The 27431-nt window shown below is 51.6% G+C and overlaps 1 protein-coding gene across 1 annotated transcript in view; it reads left to right on the plus strand.

Annotated features, from left to right (window-relative positions):
* Window positions 1-27431, plus strand: part of ACAN (aggrecan) — a 55771-nt gene that overhangs the window by 9697 nt on the left and 18643 nt on the right. Inside the window, exons 2-10 of the mRNA XM_066240055.1 lie at window positions 13768-13844; window positions 17395-17778; window positions 18715-18889; window positions 19432-19559; window positions 19926-20219; window positions 21843-22238; window positions 23335-23509; window positions 24013-24140; window positions 25264-25557. Coding sequence (XP_066096152.1) covers window positions 13775-13844; window positions 17395-17778; window positions 18715-18889; window positions 19432-19559; window positions 19926-20219; window positions 21843-22238; window positions 23335-23509; window positions 24013-24140; window positions 25264-25557 — 2044 coding nt within the window. The 5' untranslated portion in view covers window positions 13768-13774. The remainder of the gene's footprint in view (window positions 1-13767; window positions 13845-17394; window positions 17779-18714; window positions 18890-19431; window positions 19560-19925; window positions 20220-21842; window positions 22239-23334; window positions 23510-24012; window positions 24141-25263; window positions 25558-27431) is intronic.

Below are 27431 nucleotides of genomic sequence, written 5' to 3' on the forward strand. Positions count from 1 at the left end.
CAGTGGATAAAGCCTTGGCCTGGAATGCTGAGGTCGCCAGTTCGAAACCCTGGGCTTGCCCGGCCAAGGCGCATATGGGAGTTCATGCTTCCTGCTCCTCCCACCTTCTCTCTCTCTCTTCTCTCTAAAATGAATAAATAAAATCTTTTAAAATTAAATTAAAATTTTTTTTAAAAAGAAATAAGAAATAAAGTCCCTGGTATGGGACATTCTGCTCTTGTCATAGACAAAAAAGCTGGGACCTGGGGAAGACTATGTCCTACCATGGGGTGTGGCCCTGAGCGGTGTCAGAGCTAGACCTAGACCCTGACTTCCCAAGTCCCAGTGCTCCGTGGGCTGAACTGGGCAGTCACCGAAGAACAGTCCCCGCCTAGCCCTCTCACTGCAGCAGCCACGCCTCACTCTGGCCACAGCTTGGGGTCCATGCAGTCAGAATGGCCAGCTCATGCTCTGCCACCCATAGGAGGCACCGCTGACCTAGCCAAGGGCAGCAATGGCCAACTGCACCCCCTCTTCCCAGCTTTCCTTTTATTTTCCCCCACAAAAGCAAGATAATTTATTTATTTATTTAATTTTTTTTTTTTACAGGGACAGAGAGAGTCAGAGAGAGGGATAGATAAGGACAGACAGACAAGAACGGAGAGAGATGAGAAGCATCACTCATCAGTTTTTCGTTGCGACACCTTAGTTGTTCATTGATTGCTTTCTCATATGTGCCTTGACGGCAGGCCTTCAGCAGACCGAGTAACACCTTGCTCAAGCCAGTGACCTTGGGTCCAAGCTGGTGAGCTTTTTGCTCAAGCCAGATGAGCCCACGCTCAAGCTGGCGACCTCAGGGTCTCGAACCTGGGTCCTCGGCATCCCAGTCCGAAGCTCTATCCACTGTGCCACTGCCTGGTCATGCAAAAGCAAGATAATTTCATTTCAGGCATTCCATCTTTTGGATTTATGTATCTTTGGACTTAACTTTGCAAACAGATTTAAAATTCAGATTTCCTTTTCCCCATGGGAATTTTTTTTTTAATTTTTAAGGCTTTAGGCCCTGGCCGGTTGGCTCAGTGGTAGAGCGTCGGGCTGGCGTGTGGAGGTCCCGGGTTCGATTCCCAGCCAGGGCACACAGGAGAAGCGCCCATTTGCTTCTCTACCCCTCCCTCTCTCCTTCCTCTCTGTCTCTCTTCCCCTCCCGCAGCCAGGGCTCCATTGGAGCAAAGATGGCCTGGGCGCTGGGGATGGCTCCTTGGCCACTGCCCCAGGCGCTAGAGTGGCTCTGGTTGCAACAGAGCGACTCCCCAGAGGGGCAGAGCATCACCCCCTGGTGGGCAGAGCATCGCCCCCTGGTGGGCGTGCCGGGTGGATCCTGGTCGGGCGCATGCGGGAGTCTGTCTGACTGTCTCTCCTGGTTTCTAGCTTCAGAAAAGTGCAAAAAAATAATAATAATAATAATAATTTTTAAGACTTTATTCATTTTTAGAGAGGAGAGAAAGAGAGGGAGGGAGGAGCAGGAAGCATCAACTCACATATGTGCCTTGACCAGTCAAGCCCGGGGTTTTGAACCTGCAACCTCAGTATTTCAGGCCCGCGTCACCGGAAGTAGTACTGTACGTGAGCAACGCTGTGCTTTGCGGCACCGCCACATACACTACTTCTACCATCCTGTGCTCCTCTCACTGATCAGCAGTGAAAGAGGTGCCCCTTCTGGAAGTGCGGCGGGGCCGGATAAATGGCCTCAGGGGGCCGCAGTTTGGGGACCCCTGCCCTAGAAGGTGCTTTCACGAGGGCGGCTTCTGGGACATGCTGTCAGGAGGCTTTGAGGCACTCTAATCCTGATAGCCTTTCAGGGGACAGTCATGCAAGGAAGGGATGGCAAGGGACTGGGGACATGCCGGAGACAGCTGGGAAGGGAGGAAACGGAAGGGGGCAACATGATAGCGTGTCGGTGTCTGTAGCTCTTCACCGGCTGTTCCAGGGTGGGTCCAGAGTCAGAGGAGGTCTGTGAGGGGCTCCGAGAGGAGGCTCTTTGGGCTTTCAGCCTTGTTCCGCAGCCCCAGGGTACCGCAGTGCTTTGAGTCAAACTTTGAAGCTGAACCCAATCCCCATGAAAATTCCTTCTGGAGCAGACACCCAACAAATGTCTGTATATTGAGCCCGTGCTTTAAAGCTAGAGCTACAGCCTGACTGGTGGTTTGCACAGTGGGTTGAGCGTCAACCCGGAACGCTGAGGTCGCAGGTTCGAAGCATGGGACGGCTGGCTTGAGCCTGGGATTGCCAATTTGAGCATGGGGTCCTTGGCTTAAGCAGGAAGTTGCCGGTTTGAGCCCGAGGTCACTGGTCCAATCCCCGGTCAAGGCATGTATGAAGCAATCAATGCACAACTAAGTGGAGCAATGAATTCATGCTTCTCTGTGGGATTTGAGGTTATTTACCAGCTCTGAACCTTTGTCTCCTCCATTCCAAAATAGGACTAGTAGCAGTGTCCCCTCCCTGCATGATGGTGAACACTGAATGAGATGATTCACTTGTTCACACTGCTCTGGGGCACCGTGCCGGCTTGGGACCAATACACGGCAATTTTTAGAGGCAGTGGTGTGACAGGTGCTCATAGGTGGGGGAGGGCCAGGGATGAACAGGCTAATGCACACCTGTGGGTGCAGTCTCCGTGCAGAGGCAGACGAGTGCTACAGACAATGGGTGCCCCTGCTGTGATGCAGAGGGGTACATGCACTCATGATGGGGCACCGCAGGGGGGGGAACTTCATGGAGGAGGGGTCATCCAGTAGCAATAGTGGCAACAATTTCCTCCTGGCACACACCTCAGATAATTCCCTGCAGCTTTGATAGCCTCCCCATCACCTAGAGAATGAAGCCACCGGACTCCTTAGCCTAATTGTGGAAGCTCTTCACAATCTGGCCCCACTTAGTTTCTGATTTTTTTACCTACAGCAGTTAAATCTCCTCCTTTCTCTATACCTCTATTCATGCAATCCCTTCCTCCTAGAAGGCCCACAGTGTCCCTCTCCAGCAAGGCTCAGACCAAATGCCACCTCCTCTTCAGAGCTCTCCCAGGTGCCGCAAAGGAGTGAATTCTGCCTGTTCTCAGCTTCGGGAAACCTCTCACTGACAGGCTCTCTCTTTCATGTTGTAGGACTTATTCATACATCTCAGCTCCTGTCCCACACAGTGAGCCCCGGGGCTGGGTTCACACAGGTCCATCCTTAAATCCCTCTCTGCACCTACTGCAGAATTTTCCACATGGTGGGAGTTGGACAGAGGAAAGGAGGGAGGAAGGAAAGCCAAGGACTTGGAACTTCTCCAGATACAAAGCAGTTACTCCTTCCCCACGAGGGCTGAAGAGAATGCTTTGCTCTTCAGAGCACATGGCCCAAGGAGAGAAAGCGGTGTTCCTGGAGGATGGTCATAGGATAAGGGGGTCTTGGCCTCCGTTCGCTAAGCCAGGGGCACCATGGCTTAGTGCCCTCTAGCAAGGCAAGCTAACCTGACAGAGCAGGGCAAGTGCCATTTCAGGAGGCCTCACAGACTACCCTCTGCTTCGGTCATTCGTAGGACTCACAGAACTCAGTACAGCAGTTGTACTCACAGTGACAGTGTATTGCAGCAAAGGGACCCAGCTCAAAATCCGCAAAGCAAAGAGGCACGTAGGGCAGGGTCTGGGGAGACCAGGCACAGAGCTTCCAGTTCTGCTTCCCGGAGGGCGGGGGGGGGGGGGGGGGGGGGCAGAGTCTGCGGACAGCGCTTCCTGGTGTTACAACACACACAGGTATTGAGAACCAGGGACGCTCACCTGAGCCTTGCAGTCCAAGGTTTTCATGGGGGGGGATTGGTCACATAGACATGGCTGACTTTGGTCTCCAGTGCTTCCAGAGATCAAATTGATACCACGTGACCCAAAGATCCACACCATAAATCACACTGTTAGATTAGACTACCCAGCATGGCCTGAGCCCCACTCCCCGGGTAAATAAGGGCTTAGCAGTTACCTTCTGGAAGCTGGATCCAGCTCCCATTGGCTCTCAAGGAGAAGCATGACCCAAAAGGAGCTGAGTGGCTGCTCTCGATGACATCTGTCCCAGACCTAGAATCAGAGCATGCAAACTAGGGTCCAAAGAGTGAGGTCTGACTCCAAATAACCCATTTTCTTTCTTACTTTTGACTGGCCTTGGACTAAACTCCAAGGGCCTGAACATCTGCCCCAGAAGTTTAAGACATTGGGCCAGTTGCCCCTTATTTCCTGTCAGTTGCATCCCAGTCCCTGGTCCTGCACTTTGCCCAGGAATTTGGCTGTAACTCCAAACATCTGATGGCCCTTTCTGGCAAGGGGTCATTCCTACCGGGACCCTCGGTTTCCAGAAACCTTTACGAAAGATCATTTTTGAAGCCTGGGCTCAATTTGCACCCAGAGAGGCCACCAAGGAGTCCCTCTGGGTCCCCAGCGCCTTCCCAAATTCTTGCAGGAAGGAGCTCTTCGCCTGGCCAGGCTGGTAGTCAGTGCTGAGCAGAAGGAACTCAGTTCTTGGCCCAGGATCCCTGCCCTAAAAAAAGGTGCTTGTGCCTGATGGAAAGTTTAGGCTGAAAGACACTCCTTTCCAAAATCCCATGTCCGATATTTACACAACGTCTGAAATTAATTCGAGAAAACCTCCAAGTGCCCAGGCTGGAAAGGAAGGCTGAGAACATGAAGGGGCAGGTCCCATGTGCCAGGGTTTTTTTCCACAAAGAGAGCGGGTCATAGCTAATGTCCCTGGTGTGTGACTCAGGAGCCGTTAACCGTGCTATGTACCTCCTCTTTAAACTGGTTTTGCTGGGAATTTGCCATTGAGAGGAGGGAGAAGTGGGATTCACGGAGAAGGGCTGGTGGTGGTGGTGAGCGAATTCTTCAAGCGTCCACCCTTATCCAGACGCACTCTTCAGGGCCAGGGATGGCTGCAGCCACCCCACCCTTAGGAAGCGCCACCCATGGCCAGCCTTCCTTCCCCGCTCCTAGACTGAGCCTCATTCCCAGCCCCTTGGAAATGCAGCCTTCCTTGGGTGCCAGCATGGCTCTGAGTACTCTTTTGTCCCTGGAGCCTGTCTCTGGAGTCACCTGCCCCTCCCTGCTTTACCCGTCAGTGCCCGTCCCTGGTCCATGAAACTGCTGTATAAGTTTATTCTGGCTCTGAGATGCTCATTGTTGCCTAAAAGTAGAGAGGGGGTGGCTGCCCTCACTCAGGGACAACAGAAACACTCTGAGAGTGACAAGCCTGATGTCCCTGGAGAGCTCAGTGGCAGCATTAGAACCTGACCTCATAGACTACAATTTTATTTGAACCCACATTCTATGCACAGCCAGGCTTGGGGGCAAATGCTGAAATGAGCCCTAGGTTAACCAAGGTGGGTGAGTGTGCTCACTATTTGCTATCATTATAGATCAAATGACCATCCACATGGGGCCACATGTAAATTAGATCTAGGAGCAATTAATAAAATAGGAATAAGGAAACCAGTTATAAGAAAAAGACACATACAGAGAAAAGGGATAAGGAAGAGGAGGAAGGGAAAGAGAAAAGAAAGATGAGGAAATACAGTTAAAAAGGATTAGCATCCACAAAAATGACCTTCACTTGTCCCTGGCCAGTTGGCTCAGTAGTAGAGCATTGACCCAGCATGTGGAAGTCCCAAGTTCGATTCCCAGTCAGGGCTCACAGGAGAAGTGACCATCTGCTTCTCCCCACCACTTTATCTCCCTTTTCTCCTCCCATAGCCATGGCTCAATTGAGTCGAGCACATTGGCCCCAGGCACTGAGGATGGCTCAATGGAGCCTCCACCTCAGGAACTAAAAATAGCTCAGTTGCAAGCATGAGCCCCAGATGGGCAGAGCATTGGCCCCAGGTGGAGGTTGCTGGGTGGATCCTAGTCGGGGCACATGTGGGAGTCTATACCCCCCCACCCCTCAATTAAATTTAAAAAATAATAAGAAAGAAAAAGAAAAAAGAAATGACCTTCACTCTTATTCTGGGGGTGAAGCTTGCATTATGACTCTAGTTTACAGATGGGAAAACTAAGGGCTTATATAAGTATCCCTGTGAGTTAAAACAGAGGTGAATTGGAATCAGCTTCCCGGCTCCCCCTGTCCATACCGTCCCACCATGTCTGCTTAAAATACATGGAAAAATCAGCAGGTGTGGTTGAAGTCACTCTGGACAGCTGTGTCCTTGGTGTGGCATCCCTATGTCTCTCCCTGTGCTGGTTTTAAAATTCCATCTCAGGTCCTGGCTGGCTGACCCAGCAGTAGAGCATCGGCCCAGCATGTGGAAGTCCTAGGTTTGATTCCTAGCCAAGGCACACAGGAGAAGCGCCCATCTGCTTCTCCACCATTCCCCCCTCTCTCTCCTTCCTCTCTCTCTCTCTCTTCCCCTCCCACAGCCAAGGCTCCATTGGAGCAAAGTTGGCCCGGGCGCTGGGGATGGCTCCATGGCCTCTGCCTCAGGCACTAGAATGACTCCAGTTGCAACAGAGCAACGCCCCAGATGGGCAGAGCATCGCCCCCTGGTGGGCATGCCGGGTGGATCCCAGTCAGGTGCATGCGGGGAGTCTGTCTGACTGCCTCCCTGCTTCTAACTTCGGAAAAATAAAAAATAAAATTTTTTTTCCACCTCAGGTGCATAAGCCACTGTTTTCATGCCCAGGTGTAGAATGGGTCTTGTCCGTGAGAGACAAGAGAACGGACACTGTTGAGAGCGTGTCCTGCAAGTAAATGGTGTGCTGGGGGCCGATGCCTGGGGAATGGGTGACCTTGGTCCTCTTCAGTCCCTCCCCCAAGACTGAAGTCATGGACCCAGAGCCACTTGATTACTGGCAAATCTTACTGGTCAACCAGTATACAAAATCCCAAGGTCCACCCATTCATCCAATGCATAGATGTCAAATACCATTCTTTGTTGTCCCTGGCATTATGTGAGTTAACAAGGAAGGGTTGTTTGGGTTTTTTAACTTAAGGCTTAACTTTCAGCCTTAAGGAGGTCACACTTTGTGTGATGTTAAACAATAGGCCGCAGAAATGGTGACAGTGGTCAAGCAGATCCAAGGGACAGGGCCGGCTGAGGCTTTCTGTAGGACAGACATGGACCCCACAGGGTCTGTCTGGGTTGGGGGGCTTCTTACATTCACTCATCCAGCAAACACTGGCTGCATCGGTACTGATGTGGCCGGGACAGGCTGGGCCCTGGAGTATGACATGGAGACAAATGAGGCCCTGCCCTGCCCTGCCCTGCCCTGCCCTGCTCGAAGGCTGGCAAACTGGCCTTGGTTTCAGGGCCAGTTTCAATGACCCCTGGAACTCGGGTAAGACAGCACAACTGCTGGAAAGTGAGGCTTTATGGGACAGAAAAAAAGAGGCACCCATTAGCCTTCCCCCGGGTTTTTTCTTAGTATTAGTTACTTCCAGTAGTTTGTTGGTAAGCCCACGCTCAAAAAGGGTTGGGGGAAAGCCCCCGTTTGCCATGTTTACAGGTTTCCCTGTAAACATACAGGTATACATACTCCCACCAGTTTCAAGCCACCAATGTGACGTCACTGAACATGCAGTTGGGAAGAGCTGTTTAAAATGGGCTCTGGGGCCTGGCCTGTGGGCACAGTGGATAAAGCATTGACCAGGAATGCTGAGGCACGGGTGCTCAACGAATGTGAGCCTTCAGGCTTCCCTTCCTACCTCGGAGGCTGGGAGTTGAAGGAAATTCTTTCTGAGGTGCTTAGACTTCCCATTTGTCCATTCATTCATTCAGAAGGTATTTCTTTTTATATGTACATTTTTTAAAAAAAAATTTATTAATTGATTTTAGAAAGAGAGGAAAGGAGAGAGACAGAGAGAGGAACATCAATGTGTTGTTCCACTTATTTGTACATTCATTGGTTTGGGTGTCGAACCTGCAACCTTGGCATATCGGGACGACACTGAGCTATTCGTCCAGGGCCCAGCCAATGTTTCTTAATGGCCTCCCTCTGTGCGCGGCATCTGCTGGGGGCCAGAGGGACAGTGAGGAACAAGACAGACGTGGTCATTGCCCTGTAGAGCTCAAAAACATGGGATTAGGATGCCAGACCTTTAGAACCAGGTCTGACTCCACTTCCAACTTACTGTGTGACCTTGAGAAAATCACTTAACCTTTCTGGGCCTCAGTTTCTTCACCTGTAAAATGAAGGAACTGAACTAGCTGGTCACTCAAATCTATCCAATCTCTGCCCTTCTGTGGCTCCAGGAAGGGAAGAGAGGTCCAGAAGCCCCGTGAGGAAGAACTGAAGGAACTTTGAACATCTTTATGGGAAAACAGCAGATCAGAGGAGTGGGCATGTGAAGTGTGGTCTCTAAGGGTAGAAGTCCTGGGTGGCAATTATAATGGCGGCGGGTCATTTTGACTCAATCTTGTAAGGTCTGAGCACAGTGAGAGCTGCCCATGTACAGTCATGTACGGGCCACCCTGTGAAAGAATGAACACCTACATGACCAGAGGCTGAAGACTTCAGCCATGTGGACAGGATCCCTGGCGGGGAGGTTGTGACATAAAACCTCATGTCAGGCCCTGGCTGGTTTGCTCAATGGTAGAGCATCAGCCCAGCATGTGAATGTCTCTGTTCGATTCCTGGTCAGGGCACACAGAGAAGCGACCATCTGCTTCTCCACTTCTCCCTTCCCCCCACCCCTTCTCTCTCCCTCTCTCTCTCTCTTCCCCTCCCATAGCCATGATTTGATTGATGCTAGTACATCGGTCCCAGGTGCTAGAATGGCTCCGTGGAGCCTCCACTCAGGCACTAAAAAATAGCTCAATTGCGAGCACAGCCCCAGATGGGCAGAGCGTCAGCTCCAGATGGGGGAGGGAGGGTTGCTGGGTGAATCTCGGTCAAGTGCATGTGAGAGTCTGTTTCTCTATCTCCCCTCTTCTCACTTGGAAAAGGGAAAAAAAACCAACCACGAACCCATGTCATCGGTTCTGAAGGAACAGCAAAAAAAAAAAAAAAAGTCATTTGGCCCACGTGTTATGTGAAAAAAGCAAACAGGACACAGAAAGATGACAACTTCGTGAAACACAAGCGAATGCCGCAGGAAAAGGACCGAAAGGAAAACCAGCAAGACACAAGTGGTGGTTGGATTGGGGGTTGAGGATTACGGTGGCTGGTTTTCTCTACTTCCCAAACGTCTGGTAGTTTGATGGCGTTGTTTTTGAAACAAAGGCGGTTTTATTCTTTGTGGAGAGTCAGCTTGAGTCAGGCCTTCATCCCAAGACAAGGAGCCTCCCAACAACTGCTCAACTCTCTCCCGGTCTCCCCTCCAGAGAGGCTCACCCCTGACACCACGGAGCCAGGAGGAAACTGGCGTTGATGGATGCCTGCTCAGTGCCAGAGCCTGTGCCGGGGCCCGAGCCAGAGATACAGTCCCCACCCTCAAGAGGGGACCCGCTGGCACAGTGTCTCGCTCAGCCTTTGAAACAGCCATGGGGGGGGGGGGGGTCCCGTGTTATTCAAGTGGCTGAGCCAGAACCAGGACCCGGGTCTGGGGGTCTTCACGGCACTTGAAGAGGAATTCAAGGCAAGTGGGGAAGCCATCCATTCAGTGCCATCCTTTGATGGAACAAATGCCACAGCTCAGGTTGGCAACTATGGAGAGAGTCTAGCTGATGAGAAGATGAAGGGTTTCCCTGTCTCTAACTATGGGGCTTCCTCTCACACACACGCACACGCACACACACACATACACACCAGCTTTCACCCAATAACATTCACTTCCCGCCTCCCAAGCCTTTCTTTCACTTTATTCCAGGTGCCCCCTTTCCCCTTCCTCTGCCGCAGGTACACGGTTCCCTCACCACCCCTAACTCCGCTCCTGTGGAGAAAGGCCTCCCTGTTGACAGGGCTGGCAAAGTCCGTGTCCTCACATAAAAGACTCAGTGAGTCCTGGAGACACTTGGAACCCAGACAGAATGGAATTTCTCCCTATTTTCTTTACAGCTAAGAAAACACACACCAACACAAGAGCATATTTATTGCAATATTTCTATCCCAAAGTTTGTCTTAAAAAAAAAAAAGAAGAAGAAATAAAATTAGTTTTTCTGCCCACTCCACCCTGCCAGCCCAAATCCCCACCCTTTTCATTTCTGGTTGAGGAGACCAGGGAGAAAAACAGAACGGGCCCAAGTCCCACAAGAACCACAGCGTCCTAGACGATGCCAGGCTTGTTCAGAGTGTGAGGGAAGAAACACAACTCTGAAAACATACACACAACATCCCAGGAAAGGGTGTTCTGAGGGAAGAGGACAGGGGGACCTTGTGTCTGGACGCAGAACCCCTGAGGCTCTGGGAAGAGAAGAGCCCATAAGTCTATCCCCCTTCCCAGAGTGGAGGGGACATTTTACCGTTTGAGCCTCCAGGAGGCTATTTCTCAGCTGTGACTGGTGCCACTGGGCCTGAACAAGAGTGCCACAACCCAGGGAGCCCTCAGAGAGCCAGAACCTGGCGCCCCAGGTTTTGTTTCAAAGGCAGCATCTAACAATGAAAGCCCCCAAAGAGAAGCCGGGAGCTGCTTCTCGGGCCTTTGGGGTTTTCCAGACGTCCTGTGGCGTGAGGGAGACACGCCTCACACATTCATGTCTGTGCCCGCAGCGGCCCCTGCACGGGCAGCCCTTTCATCTCTAGGGTGGCATATACAGGTGGCATGTGACCGGTCACAGGAAAGCAACAAAAGATGATAGAAATGTGAAATCTGCACCAAATAAAAGGAAAACCCTCCCAGTTTCTGTAAGATGATGTGGCAGCATGTGTGCATGTGCAGATGATGACGTAACACCGTGTATACAGCGGAGCAGCCCACGGCCATGCCAGTTGAGATATGGACGGTACAGAGGAAAGTTCAGTGTGTTCTGTGGCTCACTAAATTCGAATCCGTGACCAAAGTGCAACGTGAATATCGGCGCATTTATAACGAAGCGCCACCACATAGGAATAACATGACTCGGTGGGATAAGCAGTTGAAGGAAACCAACAGTTTGGTGGAGAAACCCCGTTCTGGTAGGCCATCAGTCAGTGACGAGTCTGTAGAGGCTATACAGGATAGCTACCTAAGGAGCCCTAAAAAATCTGTGCATGAGCCCGCATCGAACTGCACTGAATAGGTATGAAACTGGGAGAGTTTTCCTTTTATTTGGTGCAGATTTCACATTTCTATCGTCTTTTGTTGCTTTCCTGTGACCGGTCAAAAGTGCACCATGACTTTACGGACACACTGTATATGTGGAGTGAATGAAAAATTGTGGTGGAAAGATCACTCAAAACAACAGGCCGGATGCCTGACCTGTGGTGGCACAGTGGATAAAGCGTCAATGTGGAATGCTGAGGTCACCGATTCGAAAGCCCAGGCTTGCCTGATCGAGGCACATATTGAAGTTGATGCTTCCTGCTCCTCCCCCACCCCTTCTATCTCTCTAAAATGAATGAAAAAAAAACCCCAGTCCAGAGTCATCCAAGGGGGTCCACTAGAATTCTGGGCCCCACTTACCCTCGCCCATGCATTCCTACATTGGGAACCCCAGGCTGGATTGGGACTCCATCGGGCCCCAGCTAATGTGACTGAGCCAACAGTGACACCTGCTGGCCACCAGACTCTGACAACCAGTGCCACAGCCTTGGCAGCCTATTACTCCATTCTTGTCTTTAGTTGCAGATCTTTCGGCCCCGCCAAGACTTCCTCCCTCCTCCCTGTGGAGTGTCTGTGATGCAAACATGTCTTAAACTGAGACCAACTGCTCAGGGACTGGAGAGGAGGGCGCGGGAGGCGCCACTGCAGGTCCGTCCAAGAGAACAACCAGTAAACATCACTGGGCACATGTCATAGAGTGCAAGTCCCAGGGGTTTGTGGTGTGACTGCTCCATCTTGGCTGCATGCTAGAGCCTTCTGGGAAGCTTTCCAAATGCCTGAGGACCAGGCTGGAGCCCGGGTGATGTCAATGTGCAGCCGCAGTTGAGAACCACTGCTCCGCTTGGTCCCTTGAGAGTCAGTTGGGCCTTTCTCAGGGTCCCAATTGTGCAATGGATGCCCTTTACATTGTGGTTAGTACAGATTTGTCAATTTAATGTGACAGTTCTCCAACAGATGACAATAAAGAAGGCTTGTTTTCCATATATATATATATATATTTATTTATATATTTATATATATTATATATCTAATTTTTCCATTGATTTGAGAGAGAGGAAGGGGGAGAGAGAGAGAAGCATCAACTCGATGTTCTGTTAGTTGTGCATTCATTAGTTGCTTTGCTCTGTGCTCTGATGGGGGATCAAACCTGCAACCTCGGTGAACTGGAACGATGCTGTATCCACTGAGCCACCAGCCAGGGCAAGGCTTGTGTTCCTAATTCATGTGAAGTCATTGTTTGGGCCAGCAGGAGGGGTCCCGGGCTCCTTAAATATTAATGTACGTCCCACAGACTCCTCTGAGTTTTCTAAGTGAACATCCTTCCCCTGGCCTGAGCCTGGCCCATAAATCTTACTCAAACCATGGAGCATTCTTTATTCTAAAATACATGAGATTCCTGGACTTGAAGTTGATGGCAGATCCAGATTTCACCAGGGAGTTTGGCTGACTCATATCACTTCTCTGGGCCTGAGGGCTCTCCAGAGACACAGAACCAATCGGATGTATAGAAAGAGAAGTATTATGAGGAATTGTTTCACGTGATAATGGAGGCATTCAGCAACTGGAGACCCAGGAGAGCCAGGGTGCAGTTCTAGCTTGAGTCTGCAGGCTTGAGACGCAGGAAGAGCCAGTGTTTCAGTTCAAGTTCAAAGGCAGTTTGGAGATCATCAAGCAAGAGGAATTATCTTTTATCTGGGGAGCTTCAGTTCTTTGGGTCTATTCAGGCCTTCAACTGATTAGATGAGGCCCACTCACACTAACAGGGCAATCTACTTTACTCAGGCTACAGATTTCAGTGTTAATCTCATCCAAAATTTCCCTCACAGACTCACCCAGAATAATGTTTAACCAAACGTCTCAGCACCCTGTGGCCCAGTCAGGCTCTGAGAAAATCAGCTATCACAAGGGTCCTTTAGGGTGGAGCCTTTGCTGGTTGGAAGATGGGAATTCTGTCCCCTAGAAAAGGTAGGAGGAGGCCCTGGCCAGTTTGCTCAGTGGTAGAGTGTTGGCCCAGCATGTGGATGTCCTGGGTTTGATTCCCAGTCAAGGCACACAAGAGAAGCAAGCATCTGCTTCTTCACCCCTCCCTCTCCCCCTTTTTTCTCTCTCTTCCCTTCCCACAGCCATGGCTCGATTGGTTTGAATATATCAGCGAGGGTGCTAAGGATGGTTCCATGGAGCCTCTGCCTCAGGCACTAAAAATAGCTTGGTTGTGAGCATGGTCCCAGATGGATAAGGCATTGGCCCCAGACAGGGGTTTCTGGGTGGATCCCAGTCAGGGCGCATGTGGAAGTCTATCTTTCTATCTTCCCTCCTTTCACTTGGAAATGAAGGGGGGGGGGGAATAAAAGGTAGGAGGAGATTTTCAGCCTAACACCTGTCATTAAGCCAGGAAATGTATGATGGTTTTGTGAGGAGAAATTTCTCAGAAAGAAATCTCTTGAACCACATGCAGGCTCTTTATCTCAACGTGATTTCATGTTCTCAGGAGTGATGTTGATCACTGTGTGTCATATTGTTGAGGACGTGACCCTCCTCAACTTTACTGCCTCTGAACCCCCAGATAACACTTCTGCCTCCCCTCTTCCAGGTGAACTATGACCACTTTACTCTTGGTGTTTGTGACTCTGAGGGTCATCGCCGCAGCCATCTCAATAGAAGTTTCAGGTGAGGACATTCCCACGCATGTCTCCTTCATCCAGCAGGCACTGAGGACTGGATTCTGGGGACTGGGGACTGAACCTGGTGCTGCTAGTCTCAGGGATAGAATCTCTGCTTTCCTGGCCCTTCCCCTGTTCTGTCGAAGGCGAGCATTGCTGCAGTGGCAGAGCACCTGTACGTGTGGGCGTGTGCATGCACCAGGAGCCCTCTGGGATGGACAGTCTAGAGCAGTGGTTCCCCAAACCCCAGGCCACGGACCGGTACCAGTCTGTGGGCCATTTGGTACCAGTCCGCAGAGAAATAATAAATAACTTACATTATTTCCGTTTTATTTATATTTAAGTCTGAATGATGTTTTATTTTTTTTTAAATGACCAGATTCCCTCTGTTACATCCGTCTAAGACTCACTCTTGACGCTTGTCTCGGTCACGTGATACACTTATCCGTCCCACCCTAAAGGCCAGTCCGTGAAAATATTTTCTGACATTAAACCGGTCCGTGGCCCAAAAAAGGTTGGGGACCACTGGTCTAGAGGAAGCTCCTGGCAAGTACCCACCTTCCCAGGATCCTCTCTGTCACTCTCACCTAGAAATGCTGCACACTGAGCTTGGAGTTGGGGCAGGACATAGATCAAACTGAAGAGAAAAAGCTGCTAGGGTAGGATCTGCTGGAGCATCAGAGAAATTGCCTGAGAAACAGTCAAAAGAAGCCCAACTAACCACACAGGTCTTTGTCTTTCTTGGCAAGCCATTTTTGGGAAGTCTTCCTCCTGGTCTCTTGCATGTGACAGGCACTAGGTAGATTTCTTTTTTTTTTTTTTTCTTTTTTTTAAGATTTTATTTATTCATTTTAGTGAGGAAGGAGAGAAGGGAGAGAGAGAAGGGAGAAAGAAAGAAGGAAAAGCAAGAAACATCAACTCCCATATGTACCTTGACCAGATAAGCCCAGGGTTTCAAACCAGCGACCTCAGGACTCCAGGTCAATGCTTTATCCACTGCGCCACCACAGGCCAGGCTTGGGTAGATTTCTGATCATCGAGCCCTGAGCCAAATGAACAACCTCTCCACTAAGCCCAGGATGAGCTTGCCCCAAAGGGAGATGTGTCTCACTTAGACCCAGGTCGAGGCCTGTGCTCCAGGCCACATGCATTAGAGCCCCACTCCCACCCCCATCAGGACCCTCCTCCAATCCCAGTGCTCCCCAAAGAATGAGGACTCTGTAGGGCCAATGAGACATCACCACCCAGATCAATGTTGCCCTTTGAACCCTTGCTCTGAGTATGCGGGATGCCCAGAATTCCCTGCCCCAGTGGGCCCAAGCCGCTTCCAGGCCTCCCCTGTTGGTCTATCCACTATACGGGATCATGCCCCTGCTCTGAGCCACCCCTAGGGCCCCAGGGAGGGTTTAAGGAATAGCTGTTTGTATGGGATGTGGACAGAGCTGGGATGTGCAGCTCGGATTAACATAGTCCCCTCAGTGCAAAGCAGTGGTGGGGAAAGAAGTGCCCGGCTCACCCTCTCTCCACCTGGGCACCACCTCCTGATGCCAACTCTAAGGAATCCAAGGATTCTACATTTGAATCTGGCTTTTCGTTTTGAAAGGTATCCTCGTCAAAGAGGAAGCTAGAACATGTCTGATTGAACAATCTGTAAGCCTGATTTACAGCCTTTTTTTTTTTTTTTTTTCTGAAGCTGGAAACAGGGAGAGACAGTCAGACAGACTCCCGCATGCGCCCGACCGGGATCCACCCGGCACGCCCACCAGGGGGCGACACTCTGCCCACCAGGGGGCGATGCTCTGCCCCTCCAGGGGCGTCGCTCTGCCGCGACCAGAGCCACTCTAGCATCTGGGGCAGAGGCCAAGGAGCCATCCCCAGCGCCCGGGCCATCTTTTGCTCCAATGGACCCTCGGCTGTGGGAGGGGAAGAGAGAGACAGAGAGGAAGGAGAGGGGGAGGGGTGGAGAAGCAGATGGGCGCTTCTCCTGTGTGCCCTGGCCAGGAATCGAACCTGGGACTTCTGCACGCCAGGCCAACGCTCTACCACTGAGCCAACCGGCCAGGGCCTGATTTACAGCTTTTAAATATGTAGACACAGGGTATCTAGTTCTCCATTTGTCCTCTTGCTCTGAGACCCCTGGCTATAGCCTGCGGCGGCTTGGCCACACAGGCAAACCAGTTCACTAGTGTTTATTGAGTTTTCAACACTGCAGAGCTGGCCAAAACTCACGGCCGTCACTCTCAGTGTTTCCAGGAGGACCACCGCCTCCAAGACCACGCTGGGCCGCGGGGCATTCAAAGGGAGCTTTCTGTGGAAGGGCCCGGTGGTGACCGCCCAGGATGTCAAAAGGTTAGGGCTGGACCCCAAACATTCCTGGCTCCCCCGGCCCTTGCCCTGGTGTGTACCTACCACCCACAAATATCTGAAACATTTTTATGTTCAACCTGTAGCCTCTCCTGGAAAAAATGGTCCCCTGAGTGTGATTCACCATGAAAGGTGCCATTTTTTTTTTTCTGAAATTCGTTTCTTTCCCATTCCAAGAAGACCTTTCTTTGAACAGGGTTTGGTAAACCGCTGTTTCTGCTCCATGAATACTCTCTATGGTGTTTTATGGAGTCCAGTTACGCTCACTCCCATCCTGTCTGACTCTTTGAAGACTTAAATGTCTGATCTTCGTCTCGTCCCTCGGTTCCCCAACAGCAGAAGAAGATGACTTGTCAGGATAAAGCTCAGGGCACACCTTATCCCCAGGACACATCTCTGAAGTTTTGCCTCTTGGCTTTAAAACTTTTGTAGATTTTTTTTTCTTCCCCACAGTAATTTTTCAACCCGCAAATAATCTTTCCCTGAGTCTTTGAGTCAAGCTGCCACTCCAGGAAGATGGGTCCTGTTTATTTGATGACTTGGCGTCCCCTGGGGCACCTTAGTTTGAGAAACAGAGAGGTGGTCTCAACTCCTAAGTTCCCCTTGCTCTCCTCGGCAACCCTTTTCTGACTCCACAGTTCCTGTCTTAAGGTGAAAACATGCCATGGCTGGTTTGCTCAGTGGATAGAGCATCAGCCAGCATGTGGACATCTGGGTTTGATACGTGGTCAGGGCACAGAGAAAAAGAGACCATCTGTTTTTCCACCCTTCCCTCTCCCCCTTTTCTCCCTCTTCCTCTCCCAGAGACAGTGGCTCACCCGGTTCCAGCATTGGCCCCAGACACTGAAGATAGCTTGGTTGGTCCAAGTGTCCATCTCAGGCACTGAGGATAGCTCAGTTGATTCAAGCATCGGCCTCAGATGGAGGTTGCTGGGTGGATCCCAGTTGGGGCATATGTGGGAGTCTGTTTTTCTATCTGCCCTCCTCTCACTTAAAAAAAAAAAAAAAGAAAAAAGAGGTACAAACATCCTAGGGGTCTTGAGGAATGCTGATCTGACAAGGGTGTTGCAAGGATTCCTGGGAATTCTATATGGCACTGGAGTGTCCCCAATACAGACATGCAGGCTCACTGGATTCTGACAGGGAGGCTAGGTGGTCCTGTCTGGGCACTAACAGGTCTGTTTCCTCCACAGACCCTGACAACTCACTGAGTGTCAGCATCCCTGAACCGTCCCCACTGCAGGTCCTCCTGGGGACCTCCCTCACCATCCCCTGCTATTTCATTGACCCCATGCACCCTGTGACCACTGCCCCCTCCACTGCCCCCCTCACCCCGAGAATCAAGTGGAGCCGCATTTCCAAGGAGAAGGAGGTGGTCCTGCTGGTGGCCACTGAAGGGCAGGTGCGGATCAACAGTGCCTATCTGGACAAGGTCTCACTGCCCAACTACCCGGCCATCCCCAGCGACGCCACCTTGGAGATCCAGAACCTGCGCTCCAACGACTCCGGGATCTACCGCTGCGAGGTGATGCACGGCATCGAGGACAGCGAGGCCACCCTGGAGGTCGTAGTGAAAGGTGAGAGCCCCCCCGGGGGTCCTGGTCCACCTGCAGAAAGAACCAAATGGTATCCTCCCCGTGTGGACCCGGACAGGCTGGCTCTCAAATCCTGTTTGCACCTCAGTCAGCTTACTCAGGTAGCCAAGAGCTGGGAATATCGTTCTTTCCACGCTTGGAGGGGATTAAGCACTTCCTGGCCACAGTCAAGTGGAAGTGACAGTTGGTGCTTTGCCACGGTCCTGTGGGCCTGTGGGCCTTGTGATCAGCCCCCCTGTGCAGACATGCTAACTGAGGTCGAGTGACTGGCCTGCAGTTTCCCTGGAAGTGAGCCAGAGTGGCCACCTGGCTCCTCACCCGGGTGTCCTTTCTCTCCCCCACCTCCCCTTCCACCTCTGCCCCCATTCTCAGTTCCAGGAGCCAGAGAAAGGGACGAAGACACTCTGGTGCCCTTTCTCTCAATGGCCCGAGGAGAATGGCTGTGTCCTTGGCTGGCTTCAGAACTTTGGTCAGCACCAGATGTTTCCTGTTAGGAGGCCCTGTCAAAGACGGCCCACTTCTGGGTGTGCCGTACACAGGGTTCCCACCAGGATGCCCCTGGGCTGAGGGTCCATGGGCCCTAAGTGTCTCTTTCCCCAAAGCAAATGTGGGGTCCTGGAGTGACAAGGAAAAATGATAAGAAGGCAACTTTTAGTTCAACTTAGAGAACTTTCTTATTATCAGAAGTATCATAGGTATTCAAAAAACATGCCTTGTGAGGTAGTGAGTTCCCCATTGCTGGAGGTATTCCAGCAAAGGCAGAGAGACCACATGCAAATGTGGAATGGGGATTCACTTTCAGCTAGAGACCTGGGCCAGATGATTGTGAGGTCCCTTGGATGCCTGCTGTAGTTCTGTGAGGACCTCAGTGATGGGAGGCTTGCCTGACCTGCTCCCTGGCCCACGCGTGTCTTGCAGGCATTGTGTTCCATTACAGAGCCATCTCCACACGCTACACCCTGGACTTTGACAGGGCGCAGCGGGCCTGCCTCCAGAACAGCGCCATCATCGCCACACCCGAGCAGCTGCAGGCTGCCTATGAGGATGGCTTCCACCAGTGCGACGCTGGCTGGCTGGCCGACCAGACCGTCAGGTGAACCCCCAGGCCGCCGGTAGGGTGGGGTTGATGGGCTGGAACCCACCCTGAGCTGCTGCCAGCATGACACTGTCACCAGCCTGGATTGGGGCTGGAGGGATGCCTTGGCCAACCTGACGTCAGTCACCCGAGGACATGTCTAAGATCATGGTTACTTTGTCCTGTGGTGAAGGTGTGGCTGCTAGCTGCCTTGCCCTCGATGAGCCTTCTTTCCATGCAAATTTCATACACATCATCATGCTTCCAAAGCCTAAATATGTACTCTCTGGCCTCTTACAGAAAAGGTTTGCAGGCCCCTGATAGAACATGTTTGGTGCCAATAAATACTCAGCAAAGAGGCTACCTTTCATCACCAATAGCTATGAAAATACACATTGCAATAAAGCAGGAGAAAAACCTGTAAAGACAAATAGTCCCCGCATCCAGGGCGGACCCCGGGAAGCATATCAGTCATCTGCCACCTCCTCCCACAAGGCAGGAGGACACAAGGCACAGGCCACAGGCCCCTAGTGAAACACCCCACTTTGGGTTCCCGGCAGGTACCCCATCCACACTCCTCGGGAAGGCTGTTATGGGGACAAGGACGAGTTTCCCGGCGTGAGGACCTATGGCATCCGCGACACCAATGAGACCTATGATGTGTACTGTTTCGCGGAGGAGATGGAGGGTGAGGCCACCCTGACCCCTTCCCAGAGACGCCCTTCCTGTCCCCTTTATTCTACTGACATTTGGGATCTGGGGCAGGGCACCATGTATCCGGCATCCTCTACCATGCCCACAGGGGGAGGGGCGGAGGGGGAGATGGAAGAGAGGGGCCTCCAGATCTCAGTGGTCCCAGGCTCCTGCAAACTGGTGCCACCGCTGAGCCCAAGAGTGCTTGTCGCTGGCCCCTCAGCTGGGAATTCATTGAACACTCATCACTGTCCCAAATTAGAACGCACTCGAGACCTGGAGGCACTGCGTGGACCTCCCTGGGGACAGGGAGCAGGGCACTGGGCGGAGACCCTCACCCCTCCTGCTGTGTCCTTCACAGGCGAGGTCTTCTATGCGACGTCTCCGGAGAAATTCACCTTCCAGGAGGCCGCCAACGAGTGCCGGCGGCTAGGCGCCCGGCTGGCCACCACGGGCCAGCTGTACCTGGCCTGGCAGGGCGGCATGGACATGTGCAGTGCCGGCTGGCTGGCCGACCGCAGCGTGCGCTACCCCATCTCCAAGGCCCGGCCCAACTGCGGGGGCAACCTCCTGGGTGTGAGGACTGTCTACCTGCACGCCAACCAGACAGGCTATCCCGACCCCTCATCCCGCTACGACGCCATCTGCTACACAGGTGAGGTGGCACTGGGGGCCAGGAGGGTGCCATGCCAGCTAAATTGGGACCCGGAGATCTGAGAATGGAGGGCTGTTTATTACCCTTTCAATGGACCACTGTATACCTGAACCCCATGTTTTAGCATCCCCCCCATTTTCAGCGACTCCTAGGGGATCTAAGTGGTAGAGCGGCTGGAGACTGCAAGGTATCCAGTCCTCATCACACCACAGCGGGTTAAAAGCATGAGCTTTAGAGTCTGTGTTTCGTTGGGTTTGAGTCTCAGCTCTGCCACCTGCTACTGTGCAATTGTGGGAAAGCCCAGGCTCTGAACCTCACTGTCCTTGTCTGTCTAATGGGGAGACAGTGGCACCATGTGGAAGATGGAGGGGCCTGACAGGAGACCATGTCCCCACAGGAGGGCACTGTTACCTATCCGCCCTTCAGATGGGCCAAAGTGTTCCTGTAAAGAATAGGGGAGAGTTTTGACAGGGGCATAATTTTGAAAATCTAGACTAAAGGTTTTTTTATCTTATATTGTACACAATCTAGGTAATAATTACAATCAAATGCTAATTCTTGAGACAAAAAACAACAACAAAGGATCCAGAGTTGGATCAATTTTATGACAGAATTGATGACAGCATACTGATATAGTTCTGTTCATGTTAACTTTCACAGCCTGATCTTACATGGAAAGGGTCATTTTTGGCCCTGGCTGGTTGGCTCAGTAGATAGAGCATCAGCCCAGCATGTGGACGTCCTGGGTTTGATCCTCAGTCAGGGCACACAGGAGAAGCAACCGTCTGATCTGCTTCTCTTCCCTTCTTTCTCTCCCTTCTCTCTCTCTTCCCCTCTCACAGCCAATGGCTCAATTGATTCAAGCGTCGGCCCTGAGCACTAAGGATACCTCAGTTGATCTGAGCATGAGCCTCAGGTGCTGAGAATAGCTCGGTTGATTCAAGCATCAGCCCCAGACAGGGATTGCCAGGTAGATCCTGGTCAGGGAGCATGTGGGAGTCTCTCTATCTCCCCTCCTCTCACTTAAAAACAAAAGAGGGAGGTCATTTTTACAAAAATAATTAGCATTCCCTTCAAAACCTCCCTCAACCTTGAAATATTCTAACCACCGATTTCGAAATCATTGCACCCTCACAGATTTTCTCTTCTTTGTTAATGACTAACTGGCTCATTTCTGCCAGACCTCAGATTTTCATGAGTTCTCTCCTGTTTCATCATTTTCATGAGTTCCTTCATCCTTTGCAAGATTTCTCAATTTCCCTTTATAACAAATTAACCTTGTCCCACTGGCTGGTGAACAAGGTGCTCAGTAGCTAGGTAAAGAGGCAGGGCCGGCATCAATCAGGAAGAGATGGTGGACTGATCAGAGCTGGACAGGCTTTATGAGCCATGAGATGATTGGTCAATATCTTATGCTGTGATAATTTGCATTCTTTTGCAATCTGGAAACTGTGGGGTCTCCTAGAATGAATAGTCACAGAGACAAGGACCCCAAATGGGCCCCGCAAGGTGCCAGGCACCCGTGGGTGCTGTCCTTCCCTAGCAGAGAAGATGGAGCCAACGCTCATCTCCCTCCTGCCAATGCCAGGCTGTGACTAAGCCTTGTCTCTGCTCCTGCCCCAGGTGAAGACTTTGTGGATATCCCAGACAACTTCTTCGGGCTGGGCGGTGAAGAGGACATTACTGTCCAGACGGTGACCTGGCCGGATGTGGAACTGCCCTTACCCCGGAACATCACCGAGGGGGAAGCCCGGGGCAACGTGATCCTCACCGCAAAGCCCATCTTCGACAGCTCCCCCACTGCCCCGGAGCCTGAGGTGCCCTTCACATTGGCCCCCGACCTAGAGGCCACTGCCTTCCCTGAGGCTGAGAACGGGACTGGAGAGGCCACCAGGCCCTGGGCCTTTCCCGAGGAGTCCACGCCTGGCCTGGGCCCTTTCACCAGCGAGGACCTTGTCGTGCAGGTGACCGCAGCCCCAGGAGAAGCCGAGGTCCCTGGGCAGCCACGATTGCCAGGGGGTAAGTGCCTCCTCCTCAGGGGAGCAGGGGGCAGGAGGAAAGAACTTGGCCTGCAGGGGTCTATACCTTCACCTTAACCTGGGACCTGGGAAAAGCTTCTCACTTCCTGGGCTCGGTTCTCCTTATTTGTAAGACAAAGGGGGTGGGCCAGGCCAGTGATGTCTATGCTCTTGGCCACAAAGCATTTCCTTTCAATGAAGTCATAGGTGGGAACCAGTGTATCTATCGGGCAGGCAAAGGTGCCCATGGAGTCTAGGTGAAGAGCAGTGGAAAACTGGGCCTCTTCTGTTCTGGTCCCTCCTCACCCCATCAGGCCCCTTCACAGAATAGAACCACTGAAAACTGCCACACTGGATGACCCAGGGGCCTGTCACAGCACTGACCCTCTGCAACAGAGGTCTGCAACCTGCAGCCCACAGGCCAAACACACCTCACCACCTGTTTTTACACAGCTTGTAAGCTACAAATGGTATGACATTTTTAAATAGTTGGAGGCAAGAAGTCACACACAAAAAAAATTTGTGACACATAATGAAAATTATATAAAATTCAGGCCTGGCTGATTGGTTCAGTGATAGAGCATCAGCCCGGTGTGTGGATGTCCTGAATTCGATTCCCAGTCAGGGCACACAGGAGAAGCGACCATCTGCTTCTCCTCCCCCCACCCTTCTCTCTTTCTCTCTCTTCCCCTCCTGCAGCTATGGCTCAATTGGTTTGAGCTCATTGGTCCTGGGTGCTGAGCCTGGCTCCGTGGAGCCTCTATCTCAGGTGTTAAAAATAGTTCGGTTGCGAGCATGGCCCCAGATGGGCAGAGCATCAGCCCCAGATGGGGGTCACTGGGTGGATCCCAGTCAGGGCATATGTGGGAGTCTGTCTCCCCTCCTCTTACTTGGAAAAGAAAAAAAGAAAAGAAAATTATATGAAATTCAAATGTCAATGTCCACGGTGCTTGGGAATAAGATAGAAAGTGGGAAAGGAAGGAGGGGGATGAAGCCCGCCAGGGCTCGAGACTCAGGCACCGTGGGCACCAGCGCTGTGGCACCTGACCTGTACGCTGAGCCTGCTCCCTCTGTCCTTCCCTCCCCTCCCCACCCAGGGGTTGTGTTCCACTACCGCCCGGGCTCTGCCCGCTATGCGCTGACCTTTGAGGAGGCGCAGCAGGCCTGCCTGCGCACTGGGGCGGTCATCGCCTCGGCCGAGCAGCTCCAGGCCGCCTACGAAGCAGGCTACGAGCAGTGTGACGCCGGCTGGCTGCGGGACCAGACTGTCAGGTGAAGGCCCAGCCGGGCTCCCCTCCCAGCCCAGACTCAGCCTGGGGAGGTCAGGCTAGTGGGGCCCCAGCCTAGCCCTTCCCCCAGCTAGAGCACTGCTACGCTGCAGGTTAATTAATTAATCAATCAGTTACTCCATGGCTGCTCCCTTAAGTTCTCCCCCAGAACCGAGGCATATTCAGAGAGGGTAAGGAAGGGTCCCAGGTAACATTCAATCCTAGCTCAATTCCTATATAGAGGGAGACCCCATCCTTAATCCCCCCCCACTCCCTTCCCACTTGACCCAATGCTATTCCATGCAGTGGGCTCTCTTCTGAAGCCAGAAATGCCCCAGGGGCCCCCAGACCTTGCACCTAGTATGAGGGCTTCTTCTTGGTTTGACTCCCCCCAGGCAACAAAAGACCCTCCCTGCCCAAGTCTCCATGTGGCCTACCTACCAGATTTACCCTGCATGCCCTAACCCTGATCAGGCCTTCATCCGCCCCTCCCACCCTCCTCTGCAGATACCCCATTGTGAGCCCAAGGACCCCGTGTGTGGGTGACAAAGACAGCAGCCCGGGGGTCAGGACCTATGGTGTGCGCCCACCATCAGAAACCTATGATGTCTACTGCTACGTGGACAAGCTCGAAGGTACCGGCCCTGTTCTCACATTTTGGGCCCCAGATGGGTGGGAGACTGTTGGGGAGGAAAAAAGGAGGGGGAAATCCACCATCTACCCACTCCTCACTTTTATCTAGATAAATAAATACATTTTTTAAATATATACCATCTGCCTTGTGGAGAATCCCAGTGCCCATGAACAAATCAAAGGCTCTGAGAAGTCCTGCAGTAAAAACAAAGAAGTAAAAAAAAAAAAACCTCTTCGATTCTGCTTAACCAATCATTGCTAAAGCATACTGAACCACAGATTCTTTACCTTAATCTTATTGTATTAATTTCAATTAAAATTTTTAAAAAATTACTATTCCACTGAACCCCATTTGGGAAATGACTGGCATTCTGGAAAGATATCAGCATGGCCACTCTCTCGTTTCAGGACCTGAGTAAGTTCTTTAACCTTCCTAGGCCTAAGTTTCCACATCTCTGAAACAGGGCTGACTTATGATGCTGATATCAGAGGCTCTTTTGAGTATTACTTGAGATATGTAGGAAAAGTACCTAGCCCAAGTAGGTATTTAGTCAATGTGGACCTCCTTCCCCCAAATCAGACAGGGCCCCCAGGTACAGGCCTGGGTGCCGGGACCCAACCCTGAGCAGTGGTTACAGGACCTTACTCTGCCCTCTGTGACGTCACAGGGGGCGGGGAAAATAGAGGTCCACAGTGCTCATCGTGTTCTTTGGTCAGTGCTCTGCTGTAGGGGACCGCAGGCAGGTGTAAAGGTGTCCCGGGGGTTCCGTGTTAGCAGGCAAGAGGGTGCGTGAGTGTGACTGGAGAATTTAGAAAGGAGACAAGGAGGGAAGGGAAGTGACCACCCCTTCTTAGTTTGGCCGTAACTTTGTTAGTTTTAGCACTTAAAGTCCCAACTCCTGGGGCATCCTAGTTGATCACCCTACTTCCCAGTGTCACAGGAATTCTTGGGGGCATATTTGGGCTGAGTGAGGTCTATAACCTGTACCTGCCATGGCAGGTGCCCCACCCCATGCATAGGGCTAAAGGGAGGGTGTGGGCAGAGAAAGCCCTGCCCGTGGGTGAACAGGGGCCACCGTGGGGGTGGGCGTGAAGGGTGACCCCTGCTCCCACCTCTGCCCCCAGGGGAGGTGTTCTTCGTCACCCGCCCGGAGCAGTTTACCTTCCAGGAAGCCCTGGAGTTCTGTGACTCCCACAATGCCACACTGGCCTCCACTGGGCAGCTCTATGCCGCATGGAGCCTCGGCCTGGACAAGTGCTATGCTGGCTGGCTGGCCGACGGCAGCCTCCGCTACCCAATTGTCACCCCTCGGCCGGCCTGTGGAGGGGACAAGCCAGGCGTGAGGTCCGTCTACCTCTACCCCAACCAGACAGGCCTCCTGGACCCAATGTCCCGGCACCACGCCTTCTGCTTCCGAGGTATGTGCCCTCCCCTCTCCTCCAGCCCCCACTTCTGCCTGGGGGGTGACCCCCCCAGGGCGACCCATCCTGGCCCCTGTTCTCTCTCCCCATCCATCAGAGCATGGAGGAAAAAGTCAGTCCCTCCGGGGCAAGGGGAACTCTGGAGCTAGTGTGACCTTAGGCTTTGACCCCAAGGCAAATCCTTCTAAGGTTTCCCAGAGACAAGTAGAGAGAAATGAGTAAGAACCCGGGCTCTAAAATCAGGCAGACCTGAATTTTAATTATGACTCGCTGCTTGGTAGCTGTGTGACCCTGAGCAAGTCACTTAACCTCTTAGTTCCTCTGCTTCATCTATAAAATTGTGATATGGGAGTTCCTACTCAAAAGACTCGTCGTCAGGATTAACCAGGATAGTGCATAGAAAACCCTTGGCAGAGTGCCTGGGACATAGTAAGTGCTCAATAAATGTTAGCTTTATTATAAATAATTTGTACACCCTTATCAAATTCTCTCCCGCTTGTAAATATTTTTGTGATAAGTTTAGTCAAATTATCCTACTATTCTTTGCTAAACATCAGCCATTCGTATTTTTAATTGGCCAGTGCTGCTGAGGACATGCTGCCCTGTCACCAACATTCCCGTTAGCGTTCTGAGGGTGACGCCATCAAACAACTCAGTGGGCGTGGCCAGGCAGTATCCAAGGCATTGGCTCGAATTGGATGAGTTCTCACAGGATCCTTGGGTCTGGGAGCACCGACCAGAAAAGAAATTGTTTTTTTTTTTTTTACTTTTTTTTAATAATAAAATAGAAATATACAAGTGCCAGCCACCTGAGAAGATGGGGGGATTCCTGGCCTCAAAAACCTATCTTAACAGCTCAGATGCCTTGGCCAGATTATATAGGAAACCAGGGGAATTTGGGAGGAAAGAACTGCTAAGGGGAGGGCAGATGTGCAGTTTCTCCTGAGGGAGAGAAGTTCTTATCTTCATGGCAGGCTAGACTTCTGCAGTCTTCTTGACCTTATCAGAGAATTGAAACTTTAAGCCTCAGCATGATGGATAGAGCGGGGCCTGAGGATTCATTCTTCTTGCTCTGATGTTAACTCTTGATGTGCATCAGCTGGGTATCTGTGATTCATTGCCAGTGTTAAAAATTCTTATTCCAGGAGAGGAACAGGCTGTTGAACTTGAAGGCAGTCAGGTAGAAGGAATTCTCTCCTATTCAAAATTTTTGTTCTATTTAGGCCTTCAACTGATGAGATGAGGTCCATCCACATTACAGAGAGCAATCTTCTTTACTCAACCTACCGTTCTCCTGGTTGGTGCGCAGTTAGTGGGCGAGAGATCTCTTCCTAAGCCCCAGAAGTGGGTGTCCGTGTTACCCCACAGAGGCAGGGTCAGAGGCCTTTCTGTGGGCCGAAAGCAGAATCTCTGGGCAGCCCCAGCGCCCTGGGAAAGCCGCGCACGGGAGGGAGCGAGAACTAATTCCAACGGTGGAAATTTTCCGTGCTGGTGAGGGTTTTCCAGAAAAGAAATTGTAATAACAGCTTGTGTCACAATCTACATCATTTCACATATACATATATATATATATATGTACATTTTACATATTACACAACAAAAACTAAATGTCTTTGTAACTTCCTGTGAATCTATAACTATTTCAAAATAAAATTAATGGGGAAAAAAGAACCTAAGAGTCCCAAGTTTCCCAGACTTCCAGGGTCACCTTTTTAAAACCAATTCAAAGAAAGTTCAGCCCCACCGTTCCAGCCTCTAGAAGGCCAGTCCTGTGCCACCGGATTTAGGAAGCTCTTGCCCTCTCCCTGCTCTGGGCAGCAGAATCCAAGCCAGTCTGCCTCCCAGTAACATCCCAGCGGCGCAGCCCCAGC

Source organism: Saccopteryx bilineata, chromosome 7 (assembly GCF_036850765.1).
Source record: "Saccopteryx bilineata isolate mSacBil1 chromosome 7, mSacBil1_pri_phased_curated, whole genome shotgun sequence".
Taxonomy (NCBI): domain Eukaryota; kingdom Metazoa; phylum Chordata; class Mammalia; order Chiroptera; family Emballonuridae; genus Saccopteryx; species Saccopteryx bilineata.